The 27804-nt window shown below is 51.9% G+C and overlaps 1 protein-coding gene and 1 pseudogene across 3 annotated transcripts in view; one reads left to right on the top strand and one right to left on the bottom strand.

The window, feature by feature from the left end:
* The window catches only part of LOC105464296 (PHD finger protein 21B), a 134613-nt gene extending 107017 nt beyond the window's left edge, over nucleotides 1-27596 (top strand). For 2 of the 3 annotated variants that reach the window (XM_011712036.3, XM_011712037.3), the window contains exons 6-13: nucleotides 11596-11647; nucleotides 14149-14225; nucleotides 16330-16384; nucleotides 18007-18029; nucleotides 19940-20098; nucleotides 22633-22708; nucleotides 23042-23145; nucleotides 25450-27596. In XM_011712036.3, coding sequence (XP_011710338.2) covers nucleotides 11596-11647; nucleotides 14149-14225; nucleotides 16330-16384; nucleotides 18007-18029; nucleotides 19940-20098; nucleotides 22633-22708; nucleotides 23042-23145; nucleotides 25450-25668 — 765 coding nt within the window. In that variant the 3' untranslated portion in view covers nucleotides 25669-27596. The other variant, XM_011712038.3, reaches the window with a different exon arrangement.
* Nucleotides 5452-6860, bottom strand: LOC139358799 (large ribosomal subunit protein eL6 pseudogene; annotated as a pseudogene).
* Nucleotides 27597-27804: the final 208 nt, after the last annotated feature.

Here is a 27804-nt window from a genome sequence, read left to right as displayed (position 1 = left end):
GGACCCGAACTGCTCAGTCGTGAAGAGGCTGTACGGTACTTTGGATTCTCATCCTTCCCTGATTTTCCCACTTGTAGCTCACAGCTTTTCCTCCATATAAAGATTATGGTTGTGAAAAAGGCCACATTACCAGCCTTCCCAGGGGGCCACAGGCTGGCCTCACCCAGCGCCCCTACTCTTTCCAGAGATTCCAGCAGGTCAGTGGATCATGGGATTGTGTTCCTGGCCCTACATCCCTCTTTGCTCTGGCTGCTAGGGAGCTCACAGGCCAGTCTATATCCCACCTCTAATAATTGTTAGGGCCTATGACATGACTTCACCTTACTTTCCTAGGTTTACTGTCCTTTCTTCTTTCTTCCTTGTTTACTGTCTGTTTCAGCATGTTGTACAAATGCTCCACAAAGCCTTTTCCCGGAATCAGGATGGATATCAGTAATGAGCGCTTGTCTTTTAGCTGTGTTCCGCCCTTCCTGTGACCAAGGCCAAAACCTCCTTGAAAGGCCTGTCCTTTTGTGTGTGACTGAGACTGCCCTGCTCATTCCTGAGGACACTTGCTCATCTGCTCTTCCAGGTCACAGCCAGGGAAGCTCTTCCAGGTCACAGCCAGGGAAGCCAAAGTCTCTCGTGATCCTAAGCCCAGGGCTCCCAGGCCATGCACATCCCACGCCCCACTCCGCACCAAGCACATGCAGAACGCTGAACACGGCTGGGCTGTTCACCCCACACAAGCACACAGAGGTGGGATTGTGTCCCCTTTAGGATTGGCAAACCACAGGCTCAGAGCGACTTGCCCAAGGTCGTAGCTGCAACTCAGCTTGAGCCAGCCGGGCCGCGACCTCACATCTCCAGCCTTTCTGCCATCCCTCAGATGCCTCCTGATTTCAGCCATAACAGAAAATGACACCTACAGCAATACACAGAGAGTGGGGACCCAGGAAGCAACTTGGAGTAGAGGTGGAGGCTGGGGGTGGGTACGGCCACCGTCAGACTGAAGTTTCCCAGCTGCCAGGCTGCCCTGGGGTTTCTCACAGCAAGGGTGAGATTGCGGCATGGACGTGCTTCCTAGCGGGCTCCTCACATCTGTGATGCTCTATAACCTGTGACATGCGTGCACCCACAGGTGTCAAGGTGACGGACAGCGGAAGCTCAGGGATGTGAGGTGGCTGTGTCCAGGGCAGGGTGGCGGCCATCACCCCACGCTGATCACCACTGAGCCTCGCGGCTGGCTCTGCTTCCCCTTCCTTCTCCCCCTGTCCTCACGGCAGCTGCACAGTAGACGGGGCAGGAATTACAAGGTTCATTTTACAGATGAGGAAGCTGAGGCTCAGAGGCAAACCACATGTACGATCACGGGGCTGCATGCTAAGTTCAGACAGAACCTGGGCTTCTGGCTCCCGACCCGGGGCGCGCTCTGCTCACTGCTGTCCCAAGGCCTACAGCCTTCCTTAGGACAGAGCTGCAGCCCTCTCTCTGACCACCTATTATCCTGGCCTCAGCCAGCGTCTGAATGAGTCTGGCTGCCCTCAGATCAGCACAGGCCCTGCAAAGAGCAGTCGGAGCAAGGTCTCAGCCCTGCAGCTCTCTAGGCAAGCCCTGTTCACACACATGCTTTGGCCCTGTGCCCAGCCCTCCTTCCTGTCTCATACCTGCCCAGGGCTACTGCAGTGGATCCCAGCCAGTCTCCCTGCCCCTGGATGGCTTCCTCCCTGTCTATTCACCCAGCAAATGATCTTTCCAATATTCAGAAATAACTAAGTCACTCCCTCTCTTGAAATCCATCCAAGCACCCAGTCTGTCAGGAAGACCCTGGGTTCTCACGTGAATGGACACCTCTGTTTCAAACCCACAGCAACCCCAGATACAGTGGAGAGAGAGAGGATAATGATGGAGCCGAACGTTGTTGTGTCCCTAAAACATGTCAGCCAGGGACCCACACCCTTGGCTGTCGGGCTCCAGGTTCGAAATTGAGCAAGGGTGACCCTGAGAGTGGGCAGCTCACACAGGGCAGTGAGTTCCAATAATCCCTTGGGTAAGAGATGAGTGGACCAGGCTCCTTTGCTGGTCTGGGCCACAACTGGACCTGGGGAGCTGGCCAGCACTGAGGCAACCGCAAACTCGCTGAAAGGGAAAGGTGGGTGTAAGGGAGAGAAAAAGAAAGAAATTGTGCCCAGATGAGTCTTGACAGAATTCTCACATATACGAGATCTCACGCCAAGGGCGGCGATCAGTGAAATCAACATTTGGAACATGAATTTATTCCAGATGAAGTGAACTGTGCTAAACACTCTAGCAACAGCTTTTAAATAAGTGTGTTTAGGATGCACAAAGAAAGGAGTAATATCTAGAAATAAATAAGGAATAATGAAGCAGAAAAATCAAGGAAATAAAGCAAGATTAGATGAACATACAAATTCGAAAATCTGATCGAAGTTCTTAAGAAGAACCTAATTAAACAAAGGATATATAAAACTAAAAACTATTTTTTGAATTTCATATACTTTTCCCCCTTCTGCCTCTGGTGTCCCTTACCATAAAAAGCATGTCAATGAGATGACATTTAAAAAGCTTACTAGACGGCAGGAACAGAGATAATTAGTGCTTTTGAACAGGACACCATGCATGGGGCACAGAGATGCAAATATGTGAAAGAAAAACTATGCAGGAGCAGGCAGGGACAGAAAGCAAGTGGGGAAACCTTGCTTTCACCTCCTGGGGCTTTCAGCAGGAGGGAGTGGGTGTGGGGCGATGGGGCAGGTGGAGAAGCAAAGCTGAAGAATGTCCCAGGATTGAAGAGCATCAGTTTGAGTTTTTAGATCAAAAGTAGACTCCATCTCTCAGGTGTGATTAATAAAACCAAATCTAGGAGGCTAGAAATTCATGTCAAAGAGAAAAATCATAAAAAACGAGGAGGGCAAAAACAGCGGAATGACAGATGTGCTGGGGCCTCCAGCAGCCTCAGCCAGACGACCACGGAGCAATAAATATCTGCAGACTGCCGAGGGAAAGTTGCTGCCAACTCAGTATGTTATACCCAGTTAAGCTGTTTTTCAAGAGCAAGGGCAAAAGACATTTTGCACATAGGAAGACTAAGGGTTTTATCACCCACAGACCATCCTTAAAAGAACTGTGCCTTAGCCAGAAGATAGATGAAGCCAGAGACAGCCAGTGGGTGTAAAACAACTGAGTGTATAGACTGTTAAATTACAGGTAGATGTATTTAAGTGTAGACTGAAAAAAAAAAATCCAGTTTTGTTTTACAAAGCAGATAAAAGGAAAATTATAGGCAACAAAAATGGGTTGGAGGTGATGTTTTAGAGGGAGTTAGAACATGCCAAGAGCAGTGTAATTTGGGGAAGAAGAATAGAAATATTAACTCTAGCCTTCATTAGAAAAGTGTAGGCCGGGCGCGGTGGCTCAAGCCTGTAATCCCAGCACTTTGGGAGGCCGAGACGGGTGGATCACGAGGTCAGGAGATCGAGACCATCCTGGTGAACATGGTGAAACCCCGTCTCTACTAAAAAATACAAAATGTAGCCGGGCGAGGTGGCGGCGCCTGTAGTTCCAGCTACTCGGGAGGCTGAGGCAGGAGAATGGCGTGAACCCGGGAGGCGGAGCTTGCAGTGAGCTGAGATCCGGCCACTGCAACTCCAGCCCGGGAGACAGAGCGAGACTCCGTCTCAAAAAAAAAAAAAAAAAAAAAAGAAAAGAAAAGAAAAGTGTATAGTTAGAAACATATGCTGAAAACATTTAGGCTAATCAGTGAAAAAAATGTAATGCCACCTATAATTTCTAAATCAGCAGAGGAAAAAAAGTGAATGTGGACCTTTTTTTTTCTCCCAAGAAGTAGGAAATGAAAAAATAAAAAGGATACACTGAAAATACAAATAAAGTGGAGGAAATAAGTCCAAATAACTCAGTAACCATAATACATGCAAATGAAATCTTCCTACTTTTAGAGGAATGAGAACAGGCTTAAAAACAACCCAATCCAGTTGTATGCTGCTTGTCAGAGGCATACCTAAATAAAAAAAACACCAGAAAGGTTGAAAGGAATGAAAAAGACATTACTGTGAATACTAAAGGTGGGATCATCCATCAAGATAATTTAACAGTCACAAACTTACGTGCACCATAGCAGCATCGTTTGGGATATGTATTTGGTGCAAATGTATTACGCAGTTACTTTGCACCAGCCTAATAGCAGAACTGTAAGGCAAGACATTTGACAAATCCACAGAACACAGTTTTGAACACATGTCTATCAGAATGAAGCCAGTCGATCCCACAGGGCAAAAAGACTTGGCTGAGCTTCCAGTAGGAACAGAGCAGCTACTTAGAACTGAGACTCTCCCTGCATCCCATATAAACTAAGAGCAACAAGATTTTTTTTCTTCGTTTTGCAGATTTCAGACATGAGCGGAGCATCAGCAGACTGGGCAGGAAGCGTTAGTGTTGTCAGAAGCAGCAGAGGTCAGGGCTGGGCAGCAAGCTGATGGTGCAGTGAGCAGTGGCCAGGAGTGGTGTAGGAGACTCTAGGGAGGGCCAAGGAGCCACAGGCTGCAGAAAAAGTCAGTGGCATGTACTCCCTGAAGATCAGAAGTCCATCTTGAAGTGCAAAAGGAAGGAGAGTGTCTGAGCCGGCCTTAGCTTAGACGGGGCCAGGTCAGGCGAAAGCTGGGCCTGAGATAATATAGAATGTGCTGGAGGGCTGGAGGAGGGAGTGCTTGGTGTTGTTAGGTCTTAGAAAGTGCCAGGCAAAATATGCCTCCTGGAGGGATTGCACCTGCAATCTGTAAGGCATCCAGGATCAGGGAAGGTGGCAGAAACGCTCTTTGACCATGGGGGAGAGGCAGAGGAGGCGTGGTTAACCGGAGAATCCCACTGAGGGATGAAGAATGAAGTCAATTGCCTCGGCAGGAGAGGCAGAGCCTTTGAGTCGCTTTTAGAAGGCTAATGTAATCCCTTTCCCACCTGCTACAAATCTCCAGTATAGGAAAATTCAGCTCATTTTAGTTATGTTTAACAACAAAACATCAATATGAAGCTGCTATAAGCAAAAAATACAGAAAAGAGAAGCTATTTTTACCATGAGATAAAGAATACTAGGAAAAAAAATTTGATCTTCTGCTGTGATTATTTTTAAAAAAGAAACAATAAAGCAATCAGCACTAAGAAGGAACCTACACAGCTAAGTTACACAGATTTATGGAAGAGATAGCTAAGTGGCTAAATTACTGGAGAGAATGAACCATGAGCTGTAATTATTCACAAAAAAAAATAATAAAACCACCCCAGAAATGGATGCATAGCTGAATGAACACAGAGGGCCATAGATACAGCAGAAGACACGGTAAGGGACACCAGAGGCAGAAGGGGGAAAAGTATATGAAATTCAGAATAGTTCTTTTAGTTTTATATATCCTTTGTTTAATTAGATTCTTCTTTAAAAATTTAGAACACCAATTTGTGAGGATAAATTCCATTCATCAGGATAAACACAGATCTCAGGTAGCCCTGGAGCTGAGGAATACGTTTGATATTTGGTAAAATTTGTGAGTCCGCAGCTTTTTGATGATTGGCCTTGCACTGCCCTGTAATCTTCTCTGTTTCTGTGTTGAAGAGCTCACCTTCCTGGTATCTGGGGTTCTGCAGCTGCTGCTGCTTGAAGTAAGCATTAGTAAGATGTACTGGGATTTTCACATTGCTGATAAATTTTGGTTGAGGTGGCAATGGCAAATTCCCGGTGTGTCCTTAATTGAGGACCAGAGGCCCAGACACAAGTAGCAGCCACTGCCCAGCTCTGCAGGAAAACCGCCCGCCCTCTTGCTTCTGTGGCACCCAGTGAGGAGGATCAGAAGGTCCCGGGGGTGATGCTGGCTTGCAGTTTTCTCCCATGATGACTGAAGGCTTTTTGCCATGACTCAATAGCTTCCAAGGCATATCTTCAGTAGGAGAATATCTAGGCATTTTGTAAAGTTGAACTACACGGATACCACCATTCTTTTCACCACCAACTGTTTGTAACAGTTGCAAGAACCTTCTCCTTTTTCTTTTCAACCTTGGATTTAGTGGCTGAGTACTTCCTCCTGTGCATGGCCTTTCTAGAATACATAGCAGATTGGGAATATCTGCCAATTCCTCTGACAAGGATGGGATTTCAACTTCAGTGGGGCTTCCCCCTTCTTGGGCTTTTTAGCTTTGAGGTTCCCCCTTTTCACCTTGCCACCAGCATCAGCCTTCTTGGCTTTGGGTTTCTTCTCCTTAGTATCCAACTTCTCACCATCTTGCAAGACAGGAAAGAGAATAATGAGTTGTTAAGTTTCATAGTAAGTAAAACCTACGGGAGGCAAGCAAAGAAGATACAACACATGTATAATGGGAGGCATCAAAGAAGGAAACCAGAATGACGAAATCGTTTCCATAATTTCCTGCAATGAGGTGAATTTGGCTGTCCTGTGGTTGGCATTGGCTCCTGTTTCCTGTTCATAACCTGTCCTCAAATGAGTGTGGGTGAAGGGGGACTCGGGGAGAGGAAGATGGTGTGAGGAAGCAGAGGCACCACATTCCCAGTGTTCTCCCAGCCCAGCCTTCCCAGGTCAGGCAAGTAGAACAGCTGCTAGCAGCTCGGGACGTCCTAGAGTCCCTGCCACTGTCCAGTTAGTTAGACACAGGGTCCAAAAGTGATATTGGAACCAGGTGGCGCCAGACTGCTGCCAGACTGGTACTGATTGGCTGAGCTGCTGGATGGCCCCAGAATTCCCAGTCAGGCAGCTCTGCAGCCCCCTCAGTCACTCCAGTGTTCTTCCATCTGTGTGAGTGCACATCTCACAGGATTGAATTTGACGGACCCCACTTTTCATGGTATGGTGATGCTTCACTTTTTGAAGTACAATTAAAGGAAAATGTCCTGAACTTTTAAAAAGACTTTATAATCTGCATCTTGAAAGGACACATTGGATCCCAGGGAAAGCTGATGTGTGCTCCCTGGGGAAAATGTGCAATGCTGAGACACCCAGTGAAGTTACCGACTGTAGAGGGAAAGCAGTTCAGCTAGTGTCTGACTTTTCCACCGCCACATTCAATTCCAGGATACACTAGCGTAACATCTGCAAGATAATAAAGGAAAGAAAGAATGAGCCAAGGATTTCATATACAGCCTAGCTGTCCAAGTGTAAAGGCTACAGATAAAAAGTTGTAAATCTAGCCGGGCTCAGTGACTCACACCTGTAATCCCAGCACTTGGGGAGGCCGAGGCAGGTGGATCACTTGAGGTCAGGAGTTTGAGACCAGCCTGGCCAATATGGTGAAACCCTGTCTTTACTAAAAATACAAAAATCAGCTGGCATGGTGGCGGGTGCCTGTAATCCCAGCTACTCAGGAGGCTGAGGCAGGAGAATCGCTTTAGCTTGGGAGGTGGAGGTTGCAGTGAGCCGAGATCGTGCCACTGCACTCCAGTATAGGTGACAAAAAAAACGTTGTAAATCTTTGGAGAACTCAGGAAATGTTCCGTGAGCCATTTATGAGAAACTGCTGGAGGCCCAAACCCAGGAAACCAAGAGACACGGGGAAACTTTGGTACCAGCGTTGGGGTGAGCATCAAATGTATTTAACTATGGGTGAGGATGTCAGAATAGAATTTAAATATGATGTGCTCCGATAATACATAAAAGATTCATTTAAGTAAAATTGAGAAGGAGGCAAAGAAGGTGGGAAGTGGAAAGAGTTCTCAGATTAGCTTATCTGTAGCAGTTGGGACTTTAAATGAATCAGAAAATACCCTTTAAAGCTGAAAAATTAAAGAATGATTTTTAACAGCATAGAAGTAAAAATCAGGAGTAAACCATTCGAGATGATCTGGAAAACCCAAGAGAATGGCTGAAAAAGCTGCAGACAATAAGAGAATTTGGCATTGCAGCAGGGTGTAAAATTAATGTAAAAATATCACTAATCTTCACAGCAACACGGCAACCTGTTAGAAGCTTTATACACAATCCCATTTACAATTGCAGCAGAAAGATTAAATGCCAAGAATAAACATAATACGAATATTCAATATCTATTTGAGGAAAAATTTAAAACCCCTTACGACAGAAGAAAAGAAGGAGAAGGAAGGAGAGGAGGAGGAGAAGGAAGAAAAGAGAAGAAGAAAGAGGAAGGGGCTGGGTGTGGTGGCTCACACCTGTAATCCCAGCACTTTGGGAGGCCGAGGCAGGCACATCACCTGAGGTCAGGAGTTTTGAGACCAGCCTGGCCAACATGTTGAAACCCTGTCTCTGCTAAAAATACAAAAAGTAGCCGGGCTTGGTGGCAGGTACCTGTAATCCCAGCTACTTGGGAGCCTGAGGCAAGAGAATCCCTTGAACCCAGGAGGTGGAAGTTGCAGTGAGCCAAGATTGCGCCATTGCACTCCAGCTAAGTGACAAGAGCGAAGCTCTGTCTCAAAAACAGAAGAATAAGAACAGAGGGGCATGTCATAGCTTTAAGTAGGAAAACTTAACAATATGAAACTGTCATTATGCCCAAAGTTAATTTATAATTTTAACATTCCAGCAAATCCACCAACTGATTCCCTCATTCTCAGAACTCCTTAAGATGGTTTCTAAATTTCACACAAAAAATAAGAAGAGCCAGGAAACTGAACAGGAAAAACAGTGAAGGGATATTCTAATCCTCCCGGCTATTAAAATAGACCCTAAAGCCTTGAGAACTGAACATGTGGCAAGAGCTCCTGGAGAGGCAGATTTAAGGAACAAAATAGAAGACCCAGAAATAGACCCAAATAAATCTATGATAATTTAGTATATGATTAAAGTGACTCCTTAAGTCAGTGAAATATGGAAAGATGGAATTTTCAGTAAGTGGTATTGGAACAAATGGTAGCCATACAGAAAGCAGTGAGCCCCCACTTCCACCGTGCACACCAGGATCCCGTTCCAAATGGATCAAAAATTTAAATGTAAAAAGTGAAACTATAGAGACTAAAATTATTTTACTACCTCAGCACCTCTAGCCAGGATCCAAAAAATAAAAACACTGCAAAAGAAAATATTGATAAATTGTATTAAAATTTAATTTAAAATTTTAAAAATTAAAAATTGGTACCTTTTAAAATTTTAACTACAATTTAAAAACTGATACTTTTTAAAAAAAATATGGAGATGAATGGCAACAAAATGAAAAAAAGCCCAGCCTGAGTGGAGCCTGATTCCCAGCTCCTTAAGTGTGAGTTGTCCATGGTGACTTATTCCCAACTAGTACAGTATGAGGGCGGGGGGCGGGCGCAGAAACAGTGACTTTGAGTGGAGCTTGGCAGACACATTTCAGCCAGTGATCAGGGTCACCAGCAGTGATGAGACAGGTGGGTGGTCTGTGCCCTTGCTCTGATGTGATGAGAAGGTGTGTTACCTCTGTGGTCTTCCTCCCCAAACCCACCACCCCACTGCACTCATGAGGAAAATATCAGACAAATCCCAAGTGAGGGTGCTTCTGCAAAATACCTGACCGGTCCTCCTCAAGCTGTCCAGGTCATTAAAAAAAAAAAAAAAAAAACTTGCTGAGAAACTCTCACAACCCAGAAGAGTGCGAGGAAGCATGGTATCTAAATACCGTGTGGGATCCTGGAACAGAAAAACAAAGGACTGGGCACAGTGGCTTACAGCTGTAATCCCAGCGCTTCCAGAGGCAGAGGTGGGAGGATCGCTTGAAGCCAAGAGTTTGAGACTAGCCTGGGCAACATAGCAAGACCTCGTCTCTACAAAAAATTTAAAAATTAGCTGGGTGTGGTGGTGTGCACCTGTAGTCTTAGCCACTTGGGAGGCTGAGGCAGGAGAATTGCTTGAGCCCAGGAGTTTGAGGCTGCAGTGAGCCACTGCACTCCAGCCTGGTTGACAGAGTGATACCCTGTCTCTAAAAAACAAACAAGACTAAAGAAATCCAAATAAAATACGGGTTTTAGCTGATAATAATGTACTGATGTTGGCTCTTTAGTTGTGATGAACTGGGCGTGGGTATACAGGAACTCTCAGGAATGAGTCTTGCAACTTCCCTGTAAATCCAAAACTACAATAAATAAGCCAGTCCCATAAATAAAAGGTAAATGGGGAAAATATATTGCAAGTCATATCCCAGACAAGGAAATATTGAGTCACGGGTTCATCAAATACTCACGAGCACCTACTCTGTGGCTGGCCCTGAGTGAGGCTCTGGGGTTAGTCCTCTTACAGCATGGTAGCCGCAGAACTCCTGGCAGGCTCTATTTTGAGGCCGGCAAGAGAGCCTCACTCCAGTCACCAACAGGGATCTTATGTAACATAAATGCCACAGGAGTGGTTCCAGCACCTCTTCGCCCTGTGATGTTACCTAATCCCATGGTATTTTCAGTCCTGCCCACACTCAAGGCAGGGAATGATATGGGGTGACTACACTGCAGGGTAGGAGCTCGGGGGCCATTCTGAATTTCTACCTTTCACCACCGAAGAATGTCCAATGAAAAAAAAAATGCCCTAGTGAGCTCTGTAGACAATACAGCGTCATGACCTTTTCACAAGTCAAAAACAGGTAAGGGTTGGGCATGGTGGCTCGGGTCTATAATCCCAGCACTTTGGGAGGCTGGGGCAGGCTTGCAAGACCAGCCTGGGCAACATGGCAAAACCCCATCTCTACAAAAAATACAAAAATTAGCTGGGCACAGTGGTGCGCACCTGTGGTCCCAGCTCTTCGGGAGGCTGAGGTGGGAGGATCACTTTCACTTGAGCCCTGGAAAGTGAAGCTGCAGTGAGCTGTGATTACTCCAGTGCACTCCAGTCTGGGCGACAGCGAGAGACCCTATCTCAAAAAAAAAAAAAAAAGATAAAACTAAGTGCCACCCTGTTTCATAAGTGATAGAAATATATGCATGTGTATACAAAGTCAAGGAAATGGTCATTACGAAACGAGAAGGATTAGGATCACTAGAAATGAGGGTAAAAAGAATGAGATAAGGGGAGGGACACAGAAGAGATGCAACTTACGGGTCAAGTGTCAGGTTTTGAGTTTATTAGTAGGTTTATGATGTTCAATTTATTATTAAATAAACAAAATGAAAGCCATGAAAGGACTAATGGAGCAAAAGTGTTATGAACCAGTGACAGTGATTAGCCCAGCTATGTGCACCTTAGCTCTTTAAAGTATGTTTGAATACATGCATCCAGTGTTTTCAAGGAGCCCCTCCAAATTGAGCTGCAGATGCTCTCTTTGCGAATCCTATTTCCATGTGTTTCTTAGAAACTGACTTGGTGTCTGCAGTTGGGGGCCTCAGCGGTTGGGGTACCCATAAGGATTAGCCCAGCTATGTGCACCTTAGCCCTTTAAAGTATGTTTGAATATGTGTGTCCAGTGTTTTCAAGGAGCCCCTCCAAATTGAGCTGTAGATGCTCTCTCTGGGAATCCTATTTCCCCATGTTTCTTAGAAACCGACTTGGCATCTGGAGTTGGGGGTCTCTGTGGTTGGGGCAGCCATGAGGTATTGCCCTGCACCTGCCGTAGCAGATGTTTGTTGAGTGCATGAATGAACGTTGACGTTTGTGTTAATGCTCCTTTGTCTATTCCTTCCCTCAGAAAATCGCCTTCATGGTAGCGCTAGGCCTGGTTACCACGGAACACTTGGAAGGTAAGGAAGGATCCAGGTAGCAGCAGGTTGGGCTAGGACTGACCCAAAAGCCGGGGTGTTGGGGGCCAGGCGTGATGTCGGGTGGTCTGGGCTTCAGCAGCAGCTGGTGTGGGTGTAGTGTGGCCTCACACTGCTGCAGTGGGTCTCAGGATGTCCTGGCTCAGATGGCAGCGTCTGTGTATGAACCACCTCCCAGGAGGTCTGCCCCAAGTGCCTGAGGCTGGGTGGCTGTCATCAAAGACACACAAGATGGAGAAACCTTCCAGGCTCGCCCTGGCTCCATGACTATGCACAAAACCCACGGTGGCACTTCCTCATTTCAGCGGAGGGACCGTGCGGGTTCCCTGTCCTCGACATAGGGAAATGACAAAAGGCAGACTGCCCGTTCTTGCCAGTTTCTCAAGTGTGGGCGGGTTACTTCTGTGTGTCTGTCTCTTCATGTGTAAAATGGGTGATGGCTGAACGGTCCTGGGGGATTGTTGGAAGCAGCGCTGAGAGCTGGCCACCAGCTCGCCTGCCGTCAGACTAGCCTGCGGACTTCATGTGTGCCACCAAATGTGTCCATCAAAATTGGAACAGTAGTTTATTTGAGCAGACGGGACTGTGACTCTACGAAGGGGCTGTGTGACCTTATGGATGAGGGCAGCTTCACGTGGGCCGTGAACATCATCGCAGAATGACAAGGGCGATCTCAAGTGAGCCGCGAACATTGTCGTAGAATCTTAGGACCTGGAAAGCCTCAAAACCAGCCCCCTTGGAGAAGCCCCCATGGGGAAACCGAGGCCAGGGAAGCTGATTCACTCGCCAGTTAATACCAGGCCCAGGCTGGAATCCGGGCCTCCTAACTCCCAACCCAGAACGTTTTCCACCACACCCATCTCACCTGCAAAGGCGTTTCATAAAGGGAAAGCACGTACCCTGGTAACCCTGGATGCAGGAAGGTTCGCTAAGGTTCCTCTCCCTAAACGCAAGAAGGAATGAAGTGAACCCCCGCAGTGCCCGAGGCACTAGCGGTCTTTAAGGCAGTTTCTCTCCATTGCAGCAGGTGAGCGACCGAAGCCCAGGGGAGGGGAGGGACCTGGCTGAGGTCATACAGCTCATCCGGGGCAAGTGGGAGCAGAGCAAGCCTTCCCGAGCTCAGCAGAGCCCAGCACACGGGGACCCCAGTGTGCCACGCAGGCTCCAAGAAGAGAACCCTGTCCCTTCATGTGGCCTGGGTCTGACTTGCTCCCTGGCAGCAACCAGGGTGGGGAGGGCCAGGGGAGAGCCCCAGCCTTCCAGATCCCTGGGCAGGGAAGCCCCCTGCAAGCAATGCTTTCCCTGGCCTTCCCCTCCCTTCTGCGTGCGTGGTTGGAAGGCATTACTCTCCAGCCAAGGTTCCTTTGTAACCCTCCGTAAGAACATCTGCGAGTCCCCGCCTGATGGTGTGAGTGTGAGTGTGATGAATCCCGCTGCCTTTGGGAACGGTTTAATCTCCGACCAAAACCACGGCACCACGGAGGCAGCATGCGGCTGTGGGAACAGAAGTCTTATGCTCGGGTCCTGCCTGTGCGCTGGCCAGAGTCCCCGGGCAAGGTCCTTCCCCACTCCAAACCTCAGTTTCCTCATCTGCAACACAGGGAAAACTGCGCCTGTAAACTCTGTGGGATTGGTGAGCGACAGCACAAAGTGCTTTCCTAATAGGTGTGATCATTCTTGGTCTTATAAATTGTCCTCATTTGGAAACCTCCCCAGCCTCTGCTGTGATATCCTTAAATATTTCTTTCTTGAGACCCTGTGTTCTTCCACAGAAGGTCTGAGCGCCTTATAGAAAACAGGCTGAGTAATATTGAAAAGGTTTAAGAAGCAAAACTAGGTCTGGGAGACAGATTAGAAGATGCTAGCACAGCTGCATACGGAGAGGCAGGTCATGGGTCCTGCCTGGGGGTCAAAGCAAAGAAAGAGGAAAAGAAAACACCATCAGTGTGGCCGTGCCCGTCACTCGCACACGAAGGATTCCTGCTGGGGGCTGCACTGGGGCAGAGGCCACCTGGGTAGAAGCTTTGCTCCTGGGCTTCCGGGAGCTGGGAGCCTCACCCTGCAGCTCACTGGACCAGTGGGTATCACCAGACCAGTGGTATCACCAGACCAGTGGGTATCACCAGACCAGTGGGTATCACCGGACCGGTGGGTATCTGCCATCTTTCAGGTCCCAAATAATGGCCATGGGCCAGATAAGGACACACAAGGAGGACCCCACGCTAAGAGTGGGCACCTGGATTTGGGTTACCTGCCACCCTCCCCGCAATCTGTCGTTCAGCCTGAGGCCACCAAAGCTGTCCTGCCATGGAGTCCGTGATTCCTGGAGGCCCTGACCTGCCCTGGGCCACCCTGTGGCATGGATGCTGAACAGACAGGCTTCAGAGCAGGAGGGGATGGTGGTGCCCAGGGCTTGACGAGGAAGCATTTGGGGTTCCCAGGGCAGGCAGGACCCAGTAACTGCTGTGTCTGTGCCTTTCCAGAAATCCAGAGCAAGCGACAGGAGCGGAAGAGAAGAAGCACAGCCAACCCTGCCTACAGCGGCCTCCTGGAGACCGAGGTGGGGGACCTGCCAGCCCCATGCCACCAGGAGGGTAGGGGGCTCCCAGTGCACAGCCTCCAGGAAAAGCTCCAGGGCCTCCCTCATTCGCTTTCCTAACCACCCCCCTCGTCTTTCCCTCCTGGGCGTGGGGCCGAGGGATGACTGTAAATAATACCTCTCTCATCACCTCCGAGTTCAGAATCAATTGATAGGAAGATGCAGAATAGGAGATGTCAGTTTATTCCTAATGGAGGCTGCCCTGGGGAGCGTGGCCTCATGGGAGGTGCACCGGCTTCTAGACTCTTCGCCCTGAATGATCAGGCGAATCCCCGGTCACAGGCAAGGCTGGACACCCCGGCCTCCCTGGACCACCTCACACCTCGTCTAGAGCCTGTGCCATCCACTCATGGCTGGGAGAGGCTGAGGCTGTACACAGCCTGGAGCAGGCGGGCACCATAGAGGAAGGCCCAGAAGGGGCTGGGTGGGCGTGGCCAGTGCCCTTCCCTTCTGTCAGTTGGAGCGTCCATCCCCAGGGATGGGGGTTGGAAACCGAGAGCCTGCACCACCATGGGTCCAGTGCGGCAGGGTTGGGACTTCAGGATGCTGTAGGGGAACCAGGGCCTCTCCCGTGAGCTTGTCCCCAGGGAAAACCAGATCATAAATGATACCTTCCTGTCCTTGTAAATGACAGTCCAAAATTCTTCGGTTAAAATCCTAGTGTCATCTCCCCAAAGCCAGCTCTGCAGGGTCTGTTGGGACGTTTAGCTCTGAGGCTCAGAGTTTTCTTAGGGGCAGTGTCTTGGAGCCTTTCTCTGGGATGGAAGCCGTTTCCTTAGAGCTCCGAAGTCCAGAGCTTGGAGCAGCTGTCCTGAGGGAAACGGTGTGCCCCAAGGTCAGTGCCTGGTGTGTTGCAGACGCCAGCTCTGTGAGATCTGCAGGAAGGCGAGGAAAGTGCGGTCTCACCTCCCAGGGTGCGGGCTAGTCTGGGCCACTGTCTGGAGTCCTGAGTCTGGGGAGCCTGAGCTCAAGTGGGAGGGAGGCATTTGGCACAGAGTGGCAGCCAGTTCCAGGCCCTGCCATTGCCCTGTCTGTGGGGAGAGCCCACTGTGGGGCGTCCTCTGGCCTCGTCAGCCTGTCCATGCCTTTCCTCTGCTTCTGCCTGTCCTGCTCCTGTTCCAAGAACGTGCCCCACATGGGCCATTTCACACCATTCACTTCCTCTTCCTTCATCTGAGCAAGCCCTGTCCCCCGACTCGGACCCTTGATAAGAGCATCGTGGAAGTGTTTTCAGCCTCCACCCAAGGAAATGGTGTGTTCTCCACACAGTGAGGGCTCCATTCCTTTAGATTTGTTCGTTCATGAAAATGCGGGCTGCTCTGTGGACGAGGCGTTACCCTAGGCTCCCGAGTCTGAGGCCAGGGCCAGAGACGGCGTAAGCAGGTCAGGAGTCAACCCAAGGTCCCGCGACCCTGAGCCTGGAGCAGGCACACAGCCCAAGGGGGCCCTTCCCCAGGTCCACAGCCTGACCACACCGAGAGAAATGGTGTCAAATCCAGCAACACAGTTCTACGACAGCCACAGCCAAAGCCACTTCAAACCACCAAGGTCTAGACCGGTGTGGCCTGTGGTTGCCAAAGCCAGGACTAAGGCTGCTCTTCTGGAATGTTCCAGAAACCTTTGTCCACATGTGATGTTTAAGGCCACATGCCAAGAAGTGGAATCTGGGGGAGCCAGTCTATAACACCCATTTCTCCACCTGACTCCAGACCCAGTTGAGAGGCAGGAGATAGGTGGAGAATGTGACATGCACCATGTGACTGATGTGCCCCACGGACGGCCCTTTGTGAGCTAGATGCACCCACAGGTGCAGAGAGGGTGTGTCCTAGACCTCCTGCAGGCAGAGCCTTTGTCGACTTCCCTGCCCCACCCCGCCCTCAGTCATCCCTGCGTCCTTCTGCCTTGTATTTGTTCCTGTTTCTGCCCCTGGCAGGGGGTGTTCAGCCAGAGCCTGCAGCCCTGGGTGGGGACCCTGTCCCAGAGTGAGTCCTGACCTGGGGTGGAGTCACCACCGAGGAGAGCCTGCAGACGATGGGGTGTGGTGTTTTGTTTTCTGTCCCTGCAGAGGAAACGGCTGGCCTCCAACTATCTCAACAACCCCCTGTTCCTCACAGCAAGAGGTAAGCACCGGCTTCAGGCTTTCTGCCAGAGCTGCTCAGGGCCACGGGGAGTCATCCATGGGTGGTCCTCCACGCCTGGGCCTGGGCAGGGCTGCCGGCCTCCCACTGGGCTGACCTGGGCAGAGGAAGGTGAGGACGCTATGCTGAGAGGAGCCTCCCACCTCCCCACTCTTCCTGCAGCCTGTGTGTGAGCTTGGAGCTGTGGTCTGGGGGAGGTCCACAGCCTGGGCCATAGGTGTGAGCATGACCGATGTGGCATCTGCAGGTGTGACCCAGCCCGGGTGCTGCTGCTTCCATATTCCCCTGGAGATGACCTCTCTTCCCCGCACGCAGTCAGCCTCTGATACTCCTGGGCTGGGCTGGTGCCTCTCAGCCCACACCTTGCCCACCCTCCTCTGCCTGCTCTGGGCATTGGAAGAGCACAGGCTGGACTGGGGTGGGGGTCTCAGCCCAGCTCTGCCTCTGCCTCGCTGTGTGCATTGCTCTGGGCCGAGGGCTCCTGTACAAGGCATCAGGCCAGATCTTCAGGCTGGGACCTGGCCTGAGGCCTCTACCTGAGTCTGCAGTGCCCCTCCCTCCTCTGCCAGCCGTGCCCCAGTGCAGGACCTCAGGGAGCCACGTCCCTGCATTCAGACAGCAGCAGGAAGCTGCCAGTTCTCTTCAGTTAGAAAACCATAGTCCCACGGGCAGGAAGTGACGGTCAGCTTCCTGGGATTCTGTGTAGCTTTCAACATGTCACCATCCCTCCCTGGGCCTCTAGAAAGTGGGACCATAGCCACCTGCTTCTCAGAGCTGGGACAGTGACTTGAGGGGTGAGTGTGACTGCACTTTGTGAGCTGTCGAGTGCTGTGCAGACGCCGGAACTGTTCTTCCCACTGGGTGGCATTATTTGCAGATGGATCTGATCTAGAGCCTGAAAGATACCTATGTTTGCGGTCATTAAAATGTGTGGTTTGGTATCATTTACTAGAATGAGTGGATTACAGTCAAAAAAGAGTTGAAAATAAGTCACTTTGAGGGGTTCCTGGAGCGATGGTTCCTTTCCCCGGGCAGCTCACTACCACCATGTCCTCAGTGAGCACAGGGCCCACATGAGCCTGTTCCCATGGTGGCTCCTAGCTGTGACCAGGGCAGAGACCCTTACTCCCATCCTGCCCAGGAGCAAGACCCCAAGTATCACAGGGCCTTGTGATAGCCCCATCATACCCTGGGGTGAGAGCCCAGGTATCACAGGGTTCTTGTGATACTCCCATCATGCCCTGGGGTGAGAGCCCAGGTATCACAGGGGCCTTGTGATATTCCCATCATGTCTTGGGGTGAGAGCCCAGGTATCACGGGGGCCTTGTGATACTCCCATCATGCCCCGGGGTGAGAGCCCAGGTATCACAGGGGCCTTGTGATACTCCCATCGTGCCCCGGAGTGACAGCCCAGGTATCACGGGGCCTTGTGATACTCCCATCATGCACTGGGGTGAGAGCCCAGGTATCACGGGGGCCTTGTGATACTCCCATCATGCCCCGGGGCAAGAGCCCTTGCCACATGAGGCCTCATGGACTCCAGTCCTGATCCGTGCTCCTCCGACGGCCACTAACATGTTCTCCGCCCTTCTTCCCTGTGCTAGCCAATGAGGACCCCTGCTGGAAGGTACGTGTCCCCTCCCTCCGTCTTCACACCTCAGGGGTGGAGAATGTTTTCAGTACAGTCCTTGTAGGGTCCCTCCTAGAAAGAGGGAAAGAGCCTGGGTGGTGCAGAAGGCCTTTTGGTTCTGCCCTTAGGTGCTAAGAGCTTTGTGCAACACTCAGCCAGCTTTCCAGCCTGCCAGGCAGTGTCAAGTCGGGCGTTGCCACAGGGCTCTGCTGTCAGCTTCAAACAGGAGCCCTCCCTGCTCAGAACTGAGGATACAGAGACTGTGGGGGCCACTAAGGCCCAACTGGAAGCAGCCAGATGGTGCCCCCTGGCCTCCACCCTGGCTCCACTGGCCTCAGTGTGACCTGGGCAGAGCTGGCCCTCCCTGGTCCTCCGTGACCCATCCAAAAAGGGGCTGGACTTGTTAATCCCCAGGGATTCACCCCACACATCCACATTTCTGTGATCCTGTGGGGCCCCCACCCCCTACCCGTGCACACACCACATCCCTGATTCCCAGAACATTGGCTGGTCATGACCTCGTTCATGGCACGGTCTCAGAATTTATTCAGCGTTTTTCTTCACTGAATTTCTGATCTAATTCTAAAAGAACATTCAAGTCCCTGCATATTTGTAACGGTCAAGCCTCTAAGAAGCAGTAGGTGATGATTGCTGTCAACTCCGGTTAGGCTGTGTCATTTCCACAATAGCCCTGCAATGGCACAGGTTGGTGCTGGGGGGCCTGGTGGTGTTTGTCTGCAGACACCTTGTGCGATTCATCCAGGGCAGGCTTGGGGACAGGGGACACCTGGAGCCTGAGCCCTGTCCCCACAGAGCCCTCAGACTTGGGAGGGCCTCGGCTTTGAGGCAGGCAGTCTGGATGCTGGTCCCGACTCCACCTTCAGCTTGCCGTGTGACAACCACCTTTCCCCGCCTGGGCCTTTGCATGACACAGAGGGTGGAGATGGGGATCTCTGAGGCCTCGTCTGAGGGCGCTGCCCCTTCGGCAGGGGCATCCAGTGTCCTTGTGGCACGGGCCATCCCAGAGGAGAGTTCTCTGGTCTTTCCCAGCTCTGAAGTTGGAGCATGCTGTTGACACACGGATGGCGAACAGAGAGTACAGGGTTTTTTTTTTTTTTTTTTTTTTTGAGATGGAGTCTCGCTCTGCCGGCAGGCTGGAGTGCAGTGGCCGGATCTCAGCTCACTGTGAGCTCCGCCTCCCGGGTTTACGCCATTCTCCTGCCTCAGCCTCCCGAGTAGCCGGGACTACAGGCGCCCACCACCACGCCCGGCTAGTTTTTTGTATTTTTTTTTAGTAGAGACGGGGTTTCACCGTGTTAGCCAGGATGGTCTCGATCTCCTGACCTCGTGATCCGCCCGTCTCGTCCTCCCAAAGTGCTGGGATTACAGGCTTGAGCCACCGCGCCCGGCCCTACAGGGTCTTGAGTGGGGCCACGCCGCCCCTCCAGGCAGCGTCCACATAAGCAGTGGGGGCGGGGAGGGAGTGCTGCACGCATCACTGGCCCCGCTCCCCGCACATGGACCTCTGGTGCAGCACAGACCCTGAGAGGGCTGTTTTCTCGGCCACAGCAGGACACCCTGCCTTGTTGCCCGCACCTGGGCTCCAGGTCTTAACACAGAAGAACCAGGTTATGGGAGTCACACCAGGCCCGACTCCGATGCTCAGAGCCCCAGCCCCTAGTAAACCTGGCCCTGTGGGTGCCCCGCCTCCTCCCAGGGCCCAGGCCTGACCCCACACTGTCGCCCTCCAGGGTTTATCCCTCTGTCTCTGTAGAGTTGCTGGGAAACGTTGGCAGAAGAGAGGCCACACGTGGGTCAGACACAGCTGCCTGGGCCTGACCCTGGCTGACCCGGCCCCCGCTGACCCGGCTTGGCTGACCTGCCTCCTGCCCTCCCTTCTCTTCCAGAACGAGATCACCCATGATGAGCACTGCGCTGCCTGCAAGCGAGGGGCCAACCTGCAGCCCTGCGGCACCTGCCCGGGGGCCTACCACCTCAGCTGCCTGGACCCGCCCCTCAAGACGGCGCCCAAGGGCGTGTGGGTGTGCCCCAGGTGCCAGCAGAAGGTATGGGAGACTGTGTGGCCCCCTCACCCCAGACTGGCCTGGAGGTCCCCACCGTAGGCAGAGGCAGGGAGGGCAGAGGAGGGGTGAAAAGAAGGGCTTGGGTATAGTCAGGCTTTTTCAGCCTCAGCACAATTGACATTTGGGGCTGGATAATCCTTGGTTGTGGAACTTTATCCTGTTTATGATGGAATTTTTTTTTTTTTTTTTTTTTTGAGACAGAGTTTCACTCTGTTGCCCAGGCTGGAGTGCAGTGACACGATCTCGGATCATTGCAACCTCTGCCTCCTGGGTTCAAGTGATCCTCCTGCCTCTGCCTCTCAAGTAGCTGGGGTTACAGGCGCCCGCCACCACACCCAACGAATTTTTGTGTTTTTAGTAGACGGGGTTTTTTTTTTTTTTTTTGAGGCAGAGTTTCACTCTTGTTGCCCAGGCTGGAGTGCAGTGGCGCGATCTCGGGTCACTGCAACCTCCGCCTCCCGGGTTCAAGTGATTCTCCTGCCTCAGCCTCCCGAGTAGCTGGGATTACAGACGTGCACCACCACGCCCGGCTAATATTGTATTTTTAGTAGAGACAGAGTTTCTTCATGTTGATCAGGCTGGTCTCGAACTCCTGACCTCAGGTGATCCGCCCACCTCGGCCTCCCAAAGTGCTGGGATTACAGGCGTGAGCCACCGCAACCAGCCAGTAGATTGGGGTTTCACCATGTTGACCAGGCTGATCTCAAATTCCTGATCTCAGGTGATCACCCGCCTCAGCCTCCCAGTGTTGGGATTACAGGCGTGAGCCACTGTGCCCGGACTATTATGGGATGTTTAGCAGCATCCCTAGCCTCTACCCATGAGATGCTGATAGTGGTCTTTCAATAATGGCCTTTTAAAAACCTGAATCTTGCTTTGGGGAATCTAGTCTAAGGAAATAATTCAAATAGGGATAAAGTTTTGCGCGCAGAGAAGCCCCACACCCTTTATTTACAAAAGACTAGAGGGGAAACGGCCTCTCCTCGCAGCAGGAGATGGTGGAAGATCCCAGCTGTACACTCAGTGAGATACTCCGTCAGCATCCAACAGGTTTTTACAAAAAGTGTGATTCTTTGGATCTTGTTCACTATATGGAATTAAATTATAAAAATAAAAAACAGGCTTTACAGCTGCTGTATAGTTTGGGAATCAGCCATCTGAGAAAAACGGCAGAGTAAAAACCCTGGGAGAAAATGCTTGGGAGTGTGGCCCCTGAGTGTGGTGGGTGGCAGGTGGTGGCAGTGCTGGGCTTCAAGTGTGCCTTCCACAGATGCAGGACTTGTGTGGTCATAGGGAGTTACCTTTCTCTCTTTTTCTTTTTCTTTTTTTTTTTTTTTTTGAGATGGAGTTTCAGTCTTGTCGCCCAGGCTGGAGTGCAATGGCACGATCTCAGCTCACTGCAACCTCCGCCTCCTGGTTCAAGCGATTCTCCTTCCTCAGCCTTCCAAGTAGCTATAATTACAGGCAGGAGCCACCACGCCCGGCTAATTTTTTGTATTTTTAGTAGAGACAGGGTTTCACCATGTTGGCCAGGCTGGTCTCAAACTCCTGACCTCAGGTGATCTGTCCACCTTGACCTCCCAAAGTGCTGGGACTACAGGCATGAGCCACCGCGCCCGGCCCGGGAGTTTTAATACTTTATTTCAAAAAGTATTAACCATTGTGAGTTCCCATCGTCCTTGGTTCTGTGGGGGTCAAGGGCAGTGGATGTGGTGGGCAGGTGCTGCTGTCGGGCTGTTCCCTGTGGGGGCTGCCTGCCCATCCTTTTTTTTTTTTTTTTGGTAGACAGGGTCTTGCTCTGTTGCCCAGGCTAGAGTACAGGAGCACGAGCACAGCTCACTGCAGTCTTGACCTTCGGGGCTCAGTCAGTCTTCCCACCTCAGCCTCCTGAGGAGCTGGGACCACAGGTACACACCACCATGACCAGCTAGTTTTTAAATTTTTTATAGAGGTTGGGTCTCACTTTGTTGCCCAGGCTGATCTTGAATTCCTGGGTTCAAGCAATCCTCCCACCTTGGCCTCCTAAACTGCTGGGATTAATGACTAGCCTTTTTTTTTTTTTTTTTTTTGTGCCTCTTCTTGCTTTTTTCTTTTCTTTTTGGTCACAACTTTTTGAGGGCATGTGGAGAGGGAACAGGATTCTGTTCCCCACTTCAGCACAGTGTAGGGGGGCATCGAGTCTCCCCATTTGTCCCTGGCGTGCCTGGGGCCGCTGCCTTCAGCTCTTCTGGATGTGGGAGAAAGACAAGTGATCATTCATTCGAGTATTTGAGCCGCTGCCAGGGCCCTGGTGATGAGCAGGAGGAGAGGCCCAGAACGTTCCTGCTTCATGGAGCTGATCTTATCGTGTAGCCCCTGTAAGCCGGGCCATGAGGCAGGTGCAGCTCCAGCTCCTGGTCTCGGGTGAGGACCCTGGGGCCCAGGGCGTGCCCTCTCAGGGTTACACAGCCAGGGTGTGGCCAGTCCCAGCAGGTCCCGGGCCTGTCCACTTTTTCATTTCCCCATCTGCTCCCCAGGCCTTAAAGAAAGACGAGGGTGTGCCCTGGACTGGGATGTTGGCCATCGTGCACTCTTATGTCACCCACAAGACAGGTGAGGCATCCTTGAGGAGTGGGAAAGGGTCCCTGCTCCCCCTCCTCCCCCACCCAGGCCTCTGGGCTCACCTTGTCCTGTGGGAGGACGGGTAGGTCCATTCCCTTCTGGGCCAGAGCACTGAAAAGTGGGACCCTGGGACCGATCCTGTGTCTGGGGCAAGTATGGCCAGGGGAGAGTGGCTCCAGGTCCTGTGCAGTTGACCACAGCCACTGGCTCCTTCAGGGGGATGACCTAGGCCTTGGTTCCATCCCTTCTGCCCCTCCCATTTACTCTACGGCCCAGCCACTCCTTACCTGCTCCTATCTGGCGACTTGGCCTTCTCTTTTCTAGTCAAAGAAGAGGAGAAGCAGAAGCTGCTGCAACGAGGCAGTGAGCTGCAGAATGAGCACCAGCAGCTGGAGGAGCGGGACCGGAGGCTGGCGTCAGCAGTGCAGGTGTGCCCCGGGGCCTGGGGGAGGCTGACTTCAGTCCTGCAGGTGTGCCCCGGGGCCTGGGGGAGGCTGACCTCAGTCCTGCAGGTGTGCCCCGGGGCCTGGGGGAGGCTGACCTCAGCCCTGCAGGTGTGCCCCGGGGCCTGGGGGAGGCTGACCTCAGCCCTGCAGGTGTGCCTCGGGGCCTGGGGGAGGCTGACCTCAGCCCTGCAGGTGTGCCCCGGGGCCTGGGGGAGGCTGACCTCAGCCCTGCAGGTGTGCCCTGGGGCCTGGGGGAGGCTGACCTCAGCCCTGCAGGTGTGCCCCAGGTCTGGGGGACAGGCAGATGTGTCCTTAGAACCACAGGTGTAGGTCCAGGCTGGCTTCAGTGCCAGTGTGCACCAGGGAATTCTGGGGGACAGGCAGATGTGTCCTTGGAGCCACAGGTGTAGGTCCAGAGCTTCACTGTTCACCTGTAAGGCCCAGGAAGAAGACAGAGTCACCAAGGATCCCCCAGCAAGCCAGTACGTGGAGAAGGCAGCGCTGTGGCTCATTCAACAGATACTTACCAAGCGATTGATAGCACGCTGGCTGTGCCCCTGCTCAGGCCCCTTGGCAGGGCCCTGACTCTGAATCTGTTTTCTCTTGTGTAAAGTGAACATAATTCCTCCTCCATAGGATGGAGATAGACAAGATAATGAAGATGATGGTTGTGGTGGTGGTGATGATGGTGATGGCAGTCATGGGGATGGTGGTGATAGTGGTGATGGGAATATGATGGTGGTTGTGGCGGTGGTGATGGTGCTGATCACAGTGATGGTGATAGTGGTGATGTGATAATGGTGATGGTGATGGTGATGATGGTGATATGGTGATGGTGGTAATGATGATGGTGCTGATCACAGTGATGGTGGTGGTGATGGTGGTGATGGTTGTAATGATGATGAGGATGGTGGTTGTGGTGGTGATGGTGGTGATGGTGCCGATCACAGTGATGGTGATAGTGGTGGTGATGATGGTGGTAATGGTGGTGATGGTGGTAATGATGATGGTGCTGATCACAGTGATGGTGGTGGTGGTGATGGTGATGGTTGTAATGATGGTGATGGTGGTGATGATGGTGATGGTGCTGACCACTGTGATGCTAATGGTGGTGGTGATGATAATGGTGATCATGGTGGTGATGGTGCTAAGCACTGTGATGCTAATGGTGGTGGTGATGATCATGGTGATCATGGTGGTGGTGGTGGTGATGGTGATGGTTGTAATGATGATGGTGATGATGGTGGCGATGATGCAGACCACAGTGATGGTAGTGATGATTATGGTGATGGTGGTGATGGTGATAATGGTGATCGTGGTGATGGTGGTGGTGGTGGTGGTGGTGATGGTGATGGTTGTAATGATGGTGGTGATGATGCAGACCACAGTGATGGTGATGGTGGTGATGATAATAGTGATTATGGTGATAGTGGTGGTGGTGGTGATGGTGATGGTTGTAATGATGGTGGTGATGGTGGCGATGATGCAGACCACAGTGATGGTGATGGTGGTGATAATGGTGATTATGGTGGTGATTATGGTGGTAGTGCTGATGGTGCTGATCACGGTGGTGGTGGTGGTGGTGATAATGGTGATCATGGTGATAGTGATAGTGGTAATGATCACAGTGATGGTGATGATAATGGTGGTGATGATATGTTAGAGGATGGTGATGGTAATGGGCCCTGGGGAAGCTCTTTAAATGCAGTGTCTCATTTATTCCTCTCTATAACGCTATGAAGAGGCTTTGTGATTGTCCCTATAATCATTTTAGAAACCATCTTGGGGAGGTTATTTGCCCAAGCAGTATTTGACCCAGAGTAGATGGATGTGGGACTCTAGGCATCAGTCCTTATTGCTTTTCCTTGTTGTGGTGGCATGTAGAGAGATTGGAAAAGACCACACAGCACAGCGGGCAAGAGGAAGAGCAGAAGGGCGGCCGGGAAGTGAAAGGTCTCCGAGGCTGCTGCAGGTTGGCCAGCAGGAGGAGGAGGAAGAGTGTGGGCAGCTAGCAAGGAGGAGGAGGTCACATCACAGCCATGGGGAGGACGTTCCCAGGCAGAGGCACACTTTTTCTAGCCCTAAGTTCCAAAACAAGCATCGTCTCCTGTGGGTCTGGCTGCTCTTTAATTGCATTTGTACCACTGCCTGGCTTTTGTGAAAGCCTCAGCCTGGTTTCTTGCAGGCATTTGCAGTGGAGGGGAGAGGGGCCCAGACGGTGGCTGCCCCAGGATGGCTGTAGAGCCAAATGCTAAGACCCTTTCCCCTGACCTTCTGCCCCAACAGAAATGCCTGGAGTTGAAGACAAGCCTGCTGGCCCGCCAGAGGGGCACCCAGTCATCCCTGGACCGCCTGCGGGCCCTCCTGAGACTGATACAGGGCGAGCAGCTGCTCCAGGTCACCATGGCGACCACTAGCCCCGCCCCACTGCTGGCCGGGCCCTGGACCAAGCCCTCAGTGGCAGCCACACACCCCACCCTCCAGCACCCCCAGGGCCACAACTGACCCCGAGGGACCAGTCTTCACACCCACGGAAAGTTATTGGGACCCTGCTTACCCAGCCTGGGGGTTCTGTCGGCCTTAATTCATAAACACTATGAATTTCCGACAAAAATTAACCAGACAGAGGAGAGGAGGGAGAAAGAGCTGGGGGAGAGGCCTAGAGCCAAGACCAGGTGGGGGTGCGGCCCTGTGCCCTCCACACTCACAGGAGGTACCTAGGAGCCAGGTGGGAGTACGACAGGCTGTGGCACACAGCCCCACCCCCGGCCACGTCAGGGCTGCCTGGGCCTCCGGCTTCCAGGCCCTGCTCTCCACGGCCTCCCTCTGGCCCACTGGAGGGGCAGGCTGAGGCTGTGGAGGGGACAAGCGCACCGCCCAGCATGCAGTCCCCGCTGAGGGCACCGCCTCCTGGTGTCCTGTGGGAGGGGAGCTGAGAACACACGGACTAGCTGAGTGGTAGAGGTAGTTGGGACGAGAAGCAGGGTAGCGGATCTAGGTAGTTTCCCGATGCCCCACACTCCTAGGAGGTCCACCTGGGGTGGGCGGGCGGGCCTGGGGCACCCCGTTGCCTTTGCAGAACCGCCCGGGCCCCTTTCTGTCAGTATTATTAGGGTTACGAATTGCAGCTGTTTAACTTGAAAGACATTGTCAGAGGTGAGCGTGTCTGGGCACCGGGACGCTGCAGTGATCCCCGCCAGGGCCTCTGCCCTTCCTGCTCCGTCTTCGGGGCCCTCGAGGCTGCCTCCTTCCTTTTGCCAATCTCTTGGACTCAGTTGCCGTTGATGCATTTTTCTCATGGAGTTTCTGGGCAGGGTGGATCTGCAACCCTGTTGGGGAGGGCATTTGGCAGGTTTTCTCTTTGGGGTTGAATCATTCAACTTAATGACTGAAGCCTTTTCTTGTCTTATTTGGAAGAGCCGATAAGTATTCCACTCCTCCCTTCTTGCCAGTGCAGACACTATGCCAAAAAATAACTTCACACTTTTGTATGGCGTTTTTATTGTGAGACATTTAATGTGAATGGCGGGGGGACTCTGGCTGACTTCCTTTTCTGCTTCTAGTAGTCTCTGCTTCAAGGTACACATGGGAACACCTCCCCTCGGAAAGCCCGGCCAAGCTGGAAGATCCAGCAGGTTTTTTAAGAGCCGGGTGGAGGATTGGGGAGGAAAGAAAGGGCGGTGGACTCAGGAGGTTCCGACCTTCGGGGACCAGACTTGCTGCCAAGGGCTTCTGCATCCAGGGTGGGCAGTGCCGGCCTGTCACCCTCGCCCGATTCCCACGTCCCGATCCTGAGGGACCTAGCACAACAGGACAAGCGTCCAGGAGCCACGGGCTCCCACCCCGAGCATATCACATGGTGCCGAATTGCACTGAACACGCGTGTGTGCGTCGCACGCGGCCACGACCACAGACACGCACGCACACACGCAGAGGTGCAGAGCGAGGAGGCCGGCAAATCCCGCAGCTGCCACGGTCCCTCCTGTCATTCTCACGACTCCGGGAGAAACTGTGCCGTATGATACAGATCTATTTTAATACACTTAACACTGGGTGAACAAGATTTTTATATTCTTTTATTGATGAACAAAGCGAACCGTGTGAGGCACACGTCTTCTATATTGGCTACTCTGTGCCAAGTATGCATTACCGCGTGGCTTGCGATGTCCATGTCTTCAGCTTCCTTTTCTGTTGGTTTGGTTTTCTTCGCGGATGGATTGAGTTAAATGTTTTAGCAACGTCATGGGAGGATATAAAAGGTTGGACCCGGGAGGGGTAGCTGCCAATGTGTCTTGAGATTGTTAGTTTTTTTTTTTTTGGACCGAGGAGGACCGTCCAGTGGGTAGTGAGGATAGAGAAAAAGTGTTTGTCTTAAATACGCCAATGTAGTTTTCCTTCTTTACAATGCATTAAAGTCGATCGATGATTTCAAAGCCCTGTGGTTTTGGTGTCCTTGCCTTGCGGAGAGGCCCCTGGGAGTGCCCGGGGCAGCCAGGTGGGCATTGGAGAGGCTGGAAATCAGGGGCCTCTCCCACCCCAAAGAGGGAGGGATGGAGGGGGGGAAATAGGAGAGAGCTCGGTGCCCTCCACTCGCTCACCCCCATTCCCAGCTCTCAGAGACAGCGGGTGACCGTTTAGGGC

Source organism: Macaca nemestrina, chromosome 15 (assembly GCF_043159975.1).
Source record: "Macaca nemestrina isolate mMacNem1 chromosome 15, mMacNem.hap1, whole genome shotgun sequence".
NCBI lineage: Eukaryota > Metazoa > Chordata > Mammalia > Primates > Cercopithecidae > Macaca > Macaca nemestrina.
This window is presented reverse-complemented; position numbering and strand designations above follow the sequence as displayed.